The sequence below is a fragment of the Callorhinus ursinus genome, unplaced genomic scaffold (assembly GCF_003265705.2).
Source record: "Callorhinus ursinus isolate GAN/ISIS: 27379988/994484 unplaced genomic scaffold, GSC_fseal_2.0 scaffold74, whole genome shotgun sequence".
In the NCBI taxonomy this organism is placed as follows: Eukaryota; Metazoa; Chordata; class Mammalia; order Carnivora; family Otariidae; genus Callorhinus; species Callorhinus ursinus.
In genome coordinates, this window is record NW_027397136.1 from 4,739,330 (window position 1) to 4,751,770 (window position 12,441).

Sequence of the window (12,441 nt, forward strand, 5' to 3'; positions counted from 1 at the left end):
TATTTGTCAAGACTCCCATTTAAATATTCTAGATGCTATCAGGGTTTCCAGTTTCTTGTTTGACTGCTGAGCTCCGAGGACCCTTATAGATCATCTGGTCCAGTCATAACCCAGAAGCAGGATGTGACCAGTCTTTTGGTTTCTTAACAGAAGACAAGAGAATAAAAGAGACTCTAGTAGAGAATGTCAGAGTATGTCTCATGTAATAAGGGTGAGCTCCATTTCAGGAAGTTTTCAGTTATGTACACATCGAAGTGTCTGGGAGTTGCAAAGCCAAATGCATTTCTTCTAATGAGTGACAATCACAAAACAGCTTGAAAAACACCAAGCCCATTTTCTCATGTTGCCAGTAAGGAAACTGATGCACAGACAGGTAAAGCTAGTTGCCCGAGGTCACACAGCTGATCAGTGGCAGTGCCTGGGCCAGAGCTCAGGTTTCTCCTGCCTCCTATTTTAGTGCTCTGCTCACTACAGCCTACAGGTCTCTGGTTCTGCACCCAGAGAACACCCCTGGAGTGGGACTGGCCAGGGAACCCAGGAATCCCCAGCCCCACCACAGCTGCCCAGCCAGGAGTGGTCCTCCATCAGCTGACCCAGCACAGGTGTCCCTGACAGAGATATTGACAGAGGATGGGTACGGAGGGCTGGAAACTATGGCCGAGCTCATTTTGCACATGCACCCGACAGTGGCCTTGACTTTCACCTCAAGAACTTTTTAATAATCATTAAATTGGGGCAAAAGCACTAAAAGAGGCCACTTTAGGATGAATGTGAGGGCTTGCTGGCTCTGAAACCAGCCAAGAGCATGGCTCTCTCCCTGTGGAAGTGCAGGCCAGGACAAGCACCCTGCAGTGAAGATTCTAGGCCGTGAGCTGGGTCACTGCCTGCCCATTCAGCTGTGACCACTCTCACCCTGCTTGGGTGATAGAGTACCCTCCTCTCTGCGACGGGCTACCTGAGTGTTTCTGCAGCTCCTTGGGGTGATCAACGTTGGGGTCAGAGGAAAGTGGGGGTGCAGGGAGGGTCAGAAACGAATACAGGTGAGAAAACCAAGGCTCACAGAGGCCAAGAGACTTGAGCAAGCTCACAAAGCTAGCTGGTTGGAGAGCCACATGTGACTTAAATGCAGAGCTGACTGCCAGCTCCCCATCTCTCAAATCACACACAAAGCACCTGGACATCTTGTTACAGTGCAGACTCAGTAGGGGTGGGGGCAGCCTTGAGATTCTGCATTCCTAAGAAATTTCCAGGAGATGCCAGGGCTGCTTGCTCTACACCATGTTGTCTGGAAGGATAAAGGGGTCTTTGAAGTTCACCACTGCTTGTATCAAGCCTCAAGCTCTCCACTTCCGCCAGCGAATCCTCTAAGACTGACAAACAGACTTATTTAAAATAATAAGGATTATTATTTTAACATACATCAAATACTGATTTTGTTAACATCCCTATCTTATGCATAAGGAAGCTGAGACTCAGAGAGGTTGAGTAGCTTAGCCTGAGTCACATAGCTCGCAAGCGGCGCAGCCAAGATGTAAACTCAGATCTGTCCTGACTCACAGCTTAGTCAGCTAAAAGCTGTCCAGAACTATACCCTCAACCCTTCCTTTCTCTGAGCCTCAGGAGCCTCTCCCCAGAACGCTCATGATACTCCTCCAGCCAAACCGTGTTTTCCCTAGCACTACTTGGCCACAACTTTCTCAGAACTCAGACTCCCTTAGGGTCCTTTTTTCCAGACCCACGTATGCCGAACAGACCCCAGCAAGTTCTTTTTAGAGTTGATCTGGGGGAGGCATGAGATGCAAAGGAGCTCAGGGCAATGTGTGGATAGCTGATCTATGCTGTAAGACACGTGGTGATCTCCTTCTAAATCAGGGCTTGCATGCTCTCCCCAAGGCCATGTTGGCGGAGGCTCTGAAGTCTAGCAGCCTGGACTCTGAAGCCCTGTCCCCAAGAGGCGGTGCTAGGCACCAGGAGTTTTGCAAAGAAGGGCACATGGTCTGTGTTGGAAGTGTCGAGGACTCCCGTGCAGGGAGTGATCTCTGGGCGGGGATGAGAGTGTGTGGCAGAATTACCGTGAGGACCGCTTCGGCGTGCTTCCGAGTGCTACCCAGCCCCAGCCCTGTGTTTTGGCCACACCTTCAGGATAATGAACCATCCTAAGCTACACCATGCTTCACCCAATGTGAGCTCCCTGCTGTGACGTGCATGTGATGACTCTGGACACACGCAGCACCCATCCCCACAGGTGGACGAACATCCATGTGGCTGGCCCCACATCTATGGCACAAGACTCACTCCAGCTGGCTTCAGGTCCAGGGCTCACCTTGCTGGGGCTGCCTCCTCCAAGCAAAGGAGAAGAGCTAGAAACCACTAATGACTGCAGAGGCCCTGGTGGCCAGGAGGCAGCAGGACGGATGTGAGGCTTGATGCTCCAGAGAGTGGTCGGAAGGGGACTCAGTGGGGCCCAGGGCTGGCCTGCAGTTGGGGGGTAGGCCCAGGGTGTCAGGGCCTCACTGTCTAGAGGCAGAGAGAGTGGTTTTCCAACCAGTCTTGGGAGCCGGGCTATCTCCCTCTGAGAGCTGGCTCTGCCACTTACAAGCTGTATGTTTTGGGGCACGTCAACTCACCCTTCAGGACCTCGATGTCTTTATCTATAAAATGGACATAACAGTGAATAGTCCAAATGAGCTGATGTATATGTTTAAATAGTGCCCAGCATATGGTGAGGGCCTGATTAATGTGAGCAAGGGCTTAAAAATATATATACTATGACAGCCACGCGTCCCAGTCCCCACTCTGGCAGACCGTGACAGGGAGCCTCCTGTAATGAGAAAGCATACTCTGAGTTTCTGTTTCTCACAACCGTATACAGCAAATGGCTGAGGCTGGGGACCTACTTTTTCAGGGCGCACTCCAGTTCGTTCTTCTCCTCGTGGGCTTCCTGGAGCTGGGAGAAAGTCCTGGTCAGGAAATCCTCGAAGTTGGCCAGTAAGTGAGGTTCGTCCTTCTTCAGCTGTAGCCAGAGTTGCTTGATATCACTTTCACTACAAGAGAAAGGGGCGCATTAATGTCTGAGTGTGGAAATACCACGGTTCCCAGACGTGAAACTGACAGCCAGAACATCACGATCATGATCACGATGGCCAGCATTTATTGAGTGCTGGCTGTATGCTAGGTATTCTACGCATATCAGCTTATTTGACCCTCTCAGTAACCTGTAAGGCTGGTACTCTACTCACCCCCAGAAGAGGGTGAGGTGAACTGTCTCAGATCACTCGGCTGGCAAACGACACAGCCAAGAGTTAAACTCGGGGCTGCCTGGCTCCTGTGTCGACCTTCTTCACGCCGCACGCCACTGCTTCCACTCTCCAGTTTTTCCCTACGGGCTGGTGGTGCTGAGCATGCACAGCCATGTGCTGGGAGCATCAAAGAATGGCAGGAAGAGGAGGGGAGGACAGGAGCCTGGTGCGTGTGAGGACAAACGCCGTGGAGCTAAAGGAGAGAGCTTGTCGCCCCAGGAGGGACGGTCCTCACAGCTGAAGGTAAAGACATGCCATCTCATGGATGGCAGAAAGCAGTTGTCACTGCGGGGAACAGAAGAGAATACACAGCACCCCACTGGGGCCCGGTGGCAACGGGAATGACTGACAGGCAGAAGGAAGTGAAGGCACAAATCTGAGAGATACGTGTGCACACACGGAACAACAAATAGAAAGTTGGCAGGGACACAGGGAGGCAGAGAGACAAAGACACAGAGTGATGTGCCCAGAGCCTCCCTTCCCCCAGCCCTACCCCCGGCTAGCAGGCACATGGGCAGGTGTGCACCACCGAGCAACAGAGATACGTGCGGCCACACTGATCCGGGACAGGAGGAAGGAGGCGGCAGCACACACCAGAGACCATGCTCTCCCTCTCTGGAGAAACTCAAAAATCTATGGCCAACCAACACACGGAGCCTGAGATCAATTTGATCTGCAACCCATTAAATTCTAAAACCACTATGATCTGAGGGTAGCTACAACCGGGAACCCTCAGGATAAAGAATAAAATCCTCTGTTCTTGTGTGACAAGTACTATATTTGAGCAACTTTCCTCAGAAGAGCTATTTGGCAGCACCAGGTTAGCAATAGGCCTGGGCCATGAGAGTACTCTCTGCACCCAGCACAGGGAGACCCACTGAGAAGGGAAGGGCCGCAGTTCACTCCCCAGAATGGCTTGTGTGTTGTTCTGGGAGCAGGCAGATGGGTCAGCTGGCCTCCCAGAATCCCGTCTAGCCCTGCTCTCTGAGTCCACCACCCTTTCACGAGGAGCAGAAGCGGTAGACCAGATGTCTGGACTCCCCGCTTCTCCCAATGGTCTGACTGGCTAAGTGATTTGGCAGTTTATGGGCCTTGGCTTATTTTTTCATCAAGAATGGACTACATTCTTGCTACAATCGGGAACCCTCGGGATAAAGAATAAAATCCTCTGTTCTTGTGTGACAAGTACTATATTTGAGCAACTTTCCTTGGAAGTGCTACTTGCCAGCACCAGGTTAGCAATGGGCCATGGACCACGAGAGTACTCTCTGCACCCAGCACAGGGAGACCCACTGGTCAGTTATTGGATCATCCATCCATCGCCCCTCCCTCCTTCCTTCTCTTGCTGTCCTCCAACTCATCAGGACCACTCGTCCACCCATCACCCAACGAGTACTTCTAATCTGTTGGAACCCAGCACTGAGATGACATGAGGTGATCTGGGAAGCAAGAGAAGGGGAGGGAGGAGCCTCCTCATTTCCCGGAATGAGTTCCGTTGCCCCACCCACACGGAACAGGCTAGGGCAGTCCACTTTGCTGTACTGTAGATACAATGGAGATGGTACAAGGGGTTCAGAGATAGAAGGGTCCCAGAGACATACGACGATGGCCTCCCACGATTGGAGCAGGCTGCTTCCCTCATGAAGTACCTGCATTATAAAATCAAGGTCCACCTTGTTAGCCTCGGTCTGTCTGTTCACATCTGCCAAGTTCCTGATGAGACAGCCAATTGGCCAGAGCCTCCAGTGAGATTTGCAGACCCACCTGACTCTCTTCCAAAGCTTTCTGAACTACTTCATCATGGCCACGTCCCCTCCCCCCAAGATTTCTGGAGAAGGGACAAATCTGTCCATTCTTGATGAAAAAATAAGCCAAGGCCCATAAACTGCCAAATCACTTAGCCAGTCAGGCCACTGGGAAAAGCTGGGAGTCCAGACATCTGGTCTACCGCTTTTGCTCCTCATGAAAGGGTGGTGAGACCCATGAAAGGGACTCAGAGAGCTGGGCTAGGTGGGATTCTGGGAGGTCAGCTGACCCATCTGCCTGCTCCCAGAACAACACACAAGCCATGCTGGGGAGGGAATCTTCGAAGACCTCCAAAGTCTTCACAGCCTCCTTTATGTCCTTCTCTGGGGCCTGGTGGTCTTGCCATTCCCCTCATGCTGCAACACCAGCCCACCGCCTTCCATTTAGCTTCCACAGGGATGGAGAGTTCTGGCCGCCATCTTCTGCATATCAATTTCTGTGACCACCCTTGAAACCTTTCCGAGGGCCTTCTCTTCCCCAGGATGCCTCATGCTGGCTCAGTTCCTCACAGGCTTCTGACATAGGCCCTCCGAGGAACATCAGGTGAACTCTGTTCTGAAAGCCCTGCTAGGAAGGGGGCTGCCCCAGAAGGGACAGGTGGGCAGAGAGGTGCCTCTCTTTCATGCCCGTGCTGTGGCTCGTCCACACTGCCCTCTCCTCCCGCTCCTCCAGGAGGAGGTTTCATGGGGTCACTGGCAGCGGTCCCTGGGCTCTGGCCTCTTGTCTTCAGAGAAGCTGAGTCAGGTCTCTGACTAAAGTACCTCCCACCCACCTGCCCCCGTCCATGGGCTCAGATGGTTAAGCGTCTGCCTTCCGCTCAGGTCATGATCCCAGGGTCCTGGGATTGCCCCGGGGGGCAAGCGCACTGACCGTCCAGAGCCTCTCACCAGGCTCTCTCTCAGGCCTTTGCCTGTCCTTTCTCAACTCTAAGAAGTTTGAGCAATCTACCAAATCGTTTGCTCAAAAATCCACAGAGCTACAGATTCTTGCTTTGGCCTGCCTGTTGTGTGCAGGCCCCTCCTTTCCTGCTACTTCTCTATCATTCTCAACCACAGCTCCTTTTCCTCCCAAGCTTGGGATGCATCAGCTCCAATCATTAGGCCATTCCCGCTCCTGCAACACATGCCCAACCCAAGACCGAGAGGCCCAGAAATGGAAAGGCAAAAGGCAATGGGAAAAGGGAGAAGAACAGTATTCTGCGGTTTTTAGGCCACTGGTTTCCACCAGCTGTGACTTCGCTTTTTATTTTATTTCACCCTATTTTTATTTCATTTCATTTTAAATGTCAAATACATTTTGGAAAAAAAAATGGGGGTATTATGTTTTAGTCGAAGTTCCAGACATCTGAAATTTTTAGCTGAGTTGCTGATTGTCCAAGTGGTGGGCTGGTAAAAACTGGTTAATTTCCCGCCTGAGCTTCCTGATGGGCTTAGCTCAGCTCAAGGACACGGTGTGCAAATGCCTCCACGTGAGGTGCCTCGGCCAGGAGCACGCCACTGTGGGGTGGGCCAGGATGCCCTGCGGCCCCTGAGACCCAAGGCTGGCTCTGGGGGTGGGGAGGGGGGAGGAGGAAATGCTGGTGAGCTGGCAGGGACGAGGAACCCCAGCAAAACGTACAGAGAACCCCTCCAGGCCTGGCACGGTCCTCTGCTGCACAGCGCTCCTCAGGGAGCCAAGGACTGTGCTGATACGTATGGTAGGAGTGCGGAGAGTAGGAGGGTAGGGGCGTCGCAGTGTTTCCCATGAGAAAATGCAAAGAGCAGGGACAAGAGTCTGCCAAGTCTTCTAGCTGGCAGCCCAGAAACTGGGGCCCGGCTGAGCACTTAGCACACATTGATGTCACACAGGGCAGATGAAAGGGTGGCTCCTAGGCAGGGCTCCATCCCCCCAGTTCCTGTCACCACTTACTCTTCAAAACCCTTTTGGGCTCCAAGTTTGTCCATCAGCGTTTGGAATTGGGTCTCCTCATCATCATCCATGTCGCCCATGTGCTCTTCCCCTCTGGACTGATACACCTTCTCTTCCTGGAGCTGAGCCATCTGTTCACTGGCATCTTCCTGACCTGGCTCATTCTGGCTGAAGAAGAAGTGACCTGGGGGATGCACAGCACAAGGATCTGAACCAGGCAATCCATAAATCCTCACCCAGGGAGACCTTATCATCCTCAGTTGCCAGGAATCATCGGAGGCTCATCTGAGAGAAGAAAAGGGGACCCCTCCCCCCATGGCAAACATTCTTGCCGCCATCTTCTGGATTTGGGGACTTTGCCACTTCCACGAGATTCTGAGAGACACTAGAGCCTGGGAAAGACGGAATGGATGACAGTGCTGTGGCACCTTTGTGGTTCTCAAACCTTTAAAGTCTGGCTTAGAGCTCATCTCTTCACTGATTTCCTCTCTAAACAATAAGAGCCTCCCCTCCATCGACCACCAGTAGCGGCCTGACCGCTCCATAACATCATCTAGTCATTCCCACCACCAGGATCACGGTGCTTCACATTTATAAGCGACTTAACAATTTCGGGTGCGCCTCCTCCATACTCACACTGCCTGTAATATACAGCAATCTGTCTTAGGCTCTTGAGGCAATTATAAGCTCCTAGAGCTCAGGAAGAGCCTCAGATAATTCTAAACCAACTATACAGCACTTTGTGTGAGGTAGATGGGGGGTAAAACTTGCCTGCTGACCCGTACCTGCTCTGATCAATATCTGATCAGTATCCGATCTGATGGTGTATCTGGTTCCTTTATCTTGTTCATGAATCTGTTCACCTTCCTTCCGGGTACCTTGATAATGACTGGTCTATTCAAACCCTCTAGAAATTCCTCTGATGGCAGGTTCCCCTCAATCTGGAAGACTCAGCCAGACCCAGGTTGAAATGAACCATGCAGCCATCGTGCCGTGTTGTGCACTGGTATCATGGAAAGGAGAGGAGATGTAGAGGCTGGAAATCTCATCTCGCTCCTCCTTTTATGCCAAGCTTGCCCTTCTCAGGTGGGAGGGGATCTGACTATGACTGCGTAGTGGGCACGGAGAGAAGAGTGGTATGAACAGCCGACATGGACACAGAAAAGAGGCTCAAATAATCCAGAGCCCGGAAACTTCCAGAGGGCAGGAAAGTTTGGGCTACACAGACCCGCAGATCTGGTGGGGGATGCGTGCACTTTACATAGCTTTAGGTAGATGCATACCCTGGGGCCCCAGCACCCATCCGAACTTACTAAATCCAGTGGTGAACTCCTCTGGTGTCAGAAAGCCATTGCCATCAGCATCCAGGGCATCAAACACATCTTCCAGGTCCTCCAGGCTGAGTGGCAACTCCTCATGGAGCCTCTGAAAACAATCCAGACTGTACTGGTCAACACTCAGATCATCACGGAGGGCTGCCCTGGGACTGCAGAGCTTTCTGCCAAAAATGTCTAGAGTTGGCCCTGTCCTACAAAAGACCTCTTTACCACCCTTCTCCCTCCTTTGAATGTTACAACACTGACTATTTATTGGGTGCCTACTAATGTGCTAGGCAGTTTGCTAGGAGATTTATAAATAAATACATATTTATCAATATAATATATATTTATAATATATAAATATATATTATAAATATATATTTATAAACATGTGTATTTATATTTAATTTTCATGACAATCCTTTAGGTGGGCATTATTATCCCCACTTTATAGACCAAGTGTGAGGTTCAAGTTCCCTGCCCGGAGGTCACCTAGCCAGTAAGTAACAATGTCAGGAGTCAAATCCAGGTCTGACGCCAAAGCTGGCCCTCTTCTCAACCATAAAGGATGGAAATGGTACTGGACTGACTCCTGTTATAGGATAATAGCTGCACGACATGGTGTTGTCAGGTTAAATGAGAGAGTAAACATAAAGAACATGGCCCAGTGCCACGTTCAATAAAAAGTAGTAGAGAGGCAGAGGAAGAGAGACAGACACACACAAACAAACAGAGCGATCCACTGACCCACCAAGGCCACTCAGCAAGGGAATGACAGAGGAGTGAGGTTTCACAGTCAGTTTTCCCTGCTCTCCCCCCCCCCCCCCCCCCCCCCCCCCCCCGCCATGCTAGCTCCCCTGCTAAGATGCAGGTAGGTGTCACACTCTCAGAACCTTCCCTGACGGAGGCGACTCAATATCCCCAGGCCCCAGCACCACGTTTGTCAGTTTCTGTGGACACGCATTTCGATCCTTTAGCTCTGAGGGGACGCTGGAGAAGCCCCCTTCTTCCGTGTAAGTGACCCACACCCATCTCTCCAGGCTGTGCCCCCCCTTCTGCTCCCAACTGGCTCCCAACTCATTCCTGAAAAGATGTTAACTGCTGCTGGCTTAAGGTATCAATCCCCCCAAGAGCATGTGTGCTCTCAAGGGGAGTTGGACGAGATGGTGTGCAAGGAAGTTATAAATCAACACTGAAGCTGAGTCCTGGCCTGACTAGGACCACACAGGATGGGAGGGCAGGGACCAGCTGCTGGGACAAGGACACAGTGGCTGAGTTCCTGACGCTTCCCTCTGGCCTCCTGCCTGATGTGCCATGGCCCCAGGCCAAGGCTGATTTGCATCATGGAAGCAAGTGTTCTCTTATACCCTAATAATGTAAGTCTCCAAATGAGGACTCCCCAGGGGAGTTCATTATAGCCCAGCTGACTGTCCCCCTTCCTCCCTGGTACCTAAGGGACAGCCGCACAAAACTGCCGGCATGCGAGTGACTGACAGCTGAAGACAAGGACCGCGGGGCTGTGGGAAGGAAGGTATATACCCATCTGAACAATGAAAACGGGCTGGCAGGTGTGAAAGCCCATAACATAACTTGCAAGAACACTTGGCTTGATCCTATGGCAATCTTCTAGCTGATAAGCCATAAAGTTTAATTTGGCAGGTCGTGCATTAAGGGAGACTGGGATGCATTACAAAGTGGAAAGATAGGATAATGTGGAAGCCATTTAGAAGAACTGAATTAAATATGAATGAGTTTTTTTAGAAAGGAAGGGAGGGAGAGTGTGTGCAAAGAGTCTAGAAGTGCCTCTGCTTAGCATACAGCAGAATCTCCGGCTTATCAACAATCCATAAACAGCTGTCTCAAAAGCCACAGTAAAAGAATGTGGGGTGCAGAGTGAGTCAATTTTGTGAGAAGGAAGCTTATTAGCTCCATTGGAAACCAAAGGCATCACATGGGAAGGAGAGTGAAAACCCGAGCAACTCTGGTCCATTCCTCGGGGTAATCTGCCCTCCCTCCTCACCGTCAGCCTGGGGTCGCCGGATCTGATCTGTGGTGCGCCTCACACAATGCTGGAGCTAGAAATGGGCTGCAAGGGGGCTGCCGAGGTTGATGGGACCCTCAGCTTGCCTTTCACCAAAACCACCCCACATGTGGGGACCTTTCCTCTCGTTAGGTGTCATACCCCACCTTTAGGCTCCATTCCTGAATCTAACACAAACCCCTCCGTCACCGAATCCCATCCTCTCTGGCCTACAACTCAGGCTGTTTTCCTCTTCTGTTGTTCAGTGAACCTGGGGAAAGCAGTCTTAGATCCTACCCCTAGTTCTTACTCTTCCGGTCCCTGCAAATTAGCGCCGAGTGCTCCTTCAGCCTTCTCTGTAGGCCGCACCCTGCCATCTTTGTTAACTTTCCTTTGTTGGCTTAACTTGAATAATCCTTTATTCTTAATAACCACAATCATTTCTTATTTATCTCTGTTCTCAGGGCCTGCAGAGCCATGTAGAACCAACCCACTCTGGTCCTGTTCCCTGGGCACCTGGTGCTGTCTACATCTTCAACTAAGTGAGGTAAGCAGCATGAAGGGGGACAAGATGATTCATTCCACCGATCAGCTAGCCTGCAAGCCTCCAGATTTGACTGAAGTCACAGTGGAGACCAGCGCTGGGATTAAAGAGCTGATTTCCCATTCAGGTCCTCAGCTACAGTCCAGTGGTCCTCTGCCGTGTTCTCTCTAGAATTCCCTACCGGGCATTACCATTCCCTGCCTACCCCCTACCGCCAAAAGCCTCTGGAAGGAGGAGCAACGGGGAGGAAGTCAGCTCGCCCTCTTCATGCTGCCCTGCCCCAGGCCCATGGAGCTCTGTAAAAACCCACCGTTCCTTGAAGGCCTGCCTCCCTCCACTGCCATCAGGCTGGCTCTGAATTCCTGCCTCACTCAGGCTCAGCAGCGCCCCCTCCCCGGGGCAGGCCAGGCTGTGCGGGGCCCCCGAACACATTTCTTTCTTCCACCGGTCTCATGTCAGCTTGTATTTTATATACTGATAGATGTGATTGGTTGATGAATGTCTGCTCCTTCAGTGGACTGGAAGCTCTGAGACAGGGGTCCCGTTCATTTTCCCTCACCATCGTGTCCCCAGAGCGCTCAGTGCTGACCGACATGGAGTATTTGGATACTTGTGGAATGAATGAATAAATAACTGAGTGGGTAAAAGTGATGGCAGGAGACCCTGAACTCTTACCTAGGGAGCACTGGTCTGGACCTCTCACGCTCCCCATCCTGACCAGCACGCCTGCTGATTCTCAGCAAGGTCTTACAGACTGGACACTTTCCAGGACCTGGAGCACGAAGCAATCCTGCAGCAGCAGGGCCGAGGGCTGGGACTCTCAGAACCATGGAGTAATGTTGTCTTCTGTATTCATCGGCTGGACACCCCCCCTACCTTCCTGGTCACCAGGCCAGTAACATGTCTCATGCGGCTGAAAGTGAATGGGTGCACAGCTTCCAACACATCTATGGAAAACTCATCAAAGAGAAAACCAGGGGCGCCTGGTGGCTCAGTTGGTTGGGCGTCTGCCTTTGGCTCAGGTCACGATCCCGGGGTCCTGAGATCAAGCCCCGCATCGGGCTCCCTGCTCAGCGGGAAGCCTGCTTCTCCCTCTGCCTCTGCCTGCCGTTCCCCCTTCTTGTGCTCACTCTCTGTCTGTGTCAAAGAGATAAATCAAATCTTAAAAAAAAAAAAAAAAGCACAGATACTGTCCTTCATAGAGCCAGAAAGTAGAATGGTGGTTGCCAGGGGCTGCGGGCAAGAGGCAATGGGAATTAGTGTGTAAGGGGTACCAAGTTTCCATTTTGGAAGATGCTAAGAGTTGTAGATATGATGGTGGTGATGGTTGCATAACAACATGAATGTGCTTAATGCTATTGAGCTGTATACTTATAAGCGGTGAAGATGGTAAATTTTATGTTATGTGTATTTTGCCACAATTTAAAAAGATCACAGTGTGGAGGACATCAAGGACGGAGATAAGACATGGGGTATGAGTCCTTATTCTCCACTCCCAACACACACACACACACACACACACACACACACACACACACACACACA

The 12,441-nt window shown here is 51.4% G+C and overlaps 1 protein-coding gene across 7 annotated transcripts in view; it reads right to left on the reverse strand.

Annotated features, from left to right (window-relative positions):
- Nucleotides 1-12,441, reverse strand: part of CRACR2A (calcium release activated channel regulator 2A) — a 129,702-nt gene that overhangs the window by 60,663 nt on the left and 56,598 nt on the right. For all 7 annotated transcript variants that reach the window (XM_025851807.2, XM_073886984.1, XM_025851808.2 and 4 more), the window contains 3 exons: nt 8,327-8,438; nt 7,014-7,197; nt 2,898-3,044 (listed from right to left, as the gene is read on the reverse strand). In XM_025851807.2, coding sequence (XP_025707592.1) covers nt 2,898-3,044; nt 7,014-7,197; nt 8,327-8,438 — 443 coding nt within the window. The remainder of the gene's footprint in view (nt 1-2,897; nt 3,045-7,013; nt 7,198-8,326; nt 8,439-12,441) is intronic.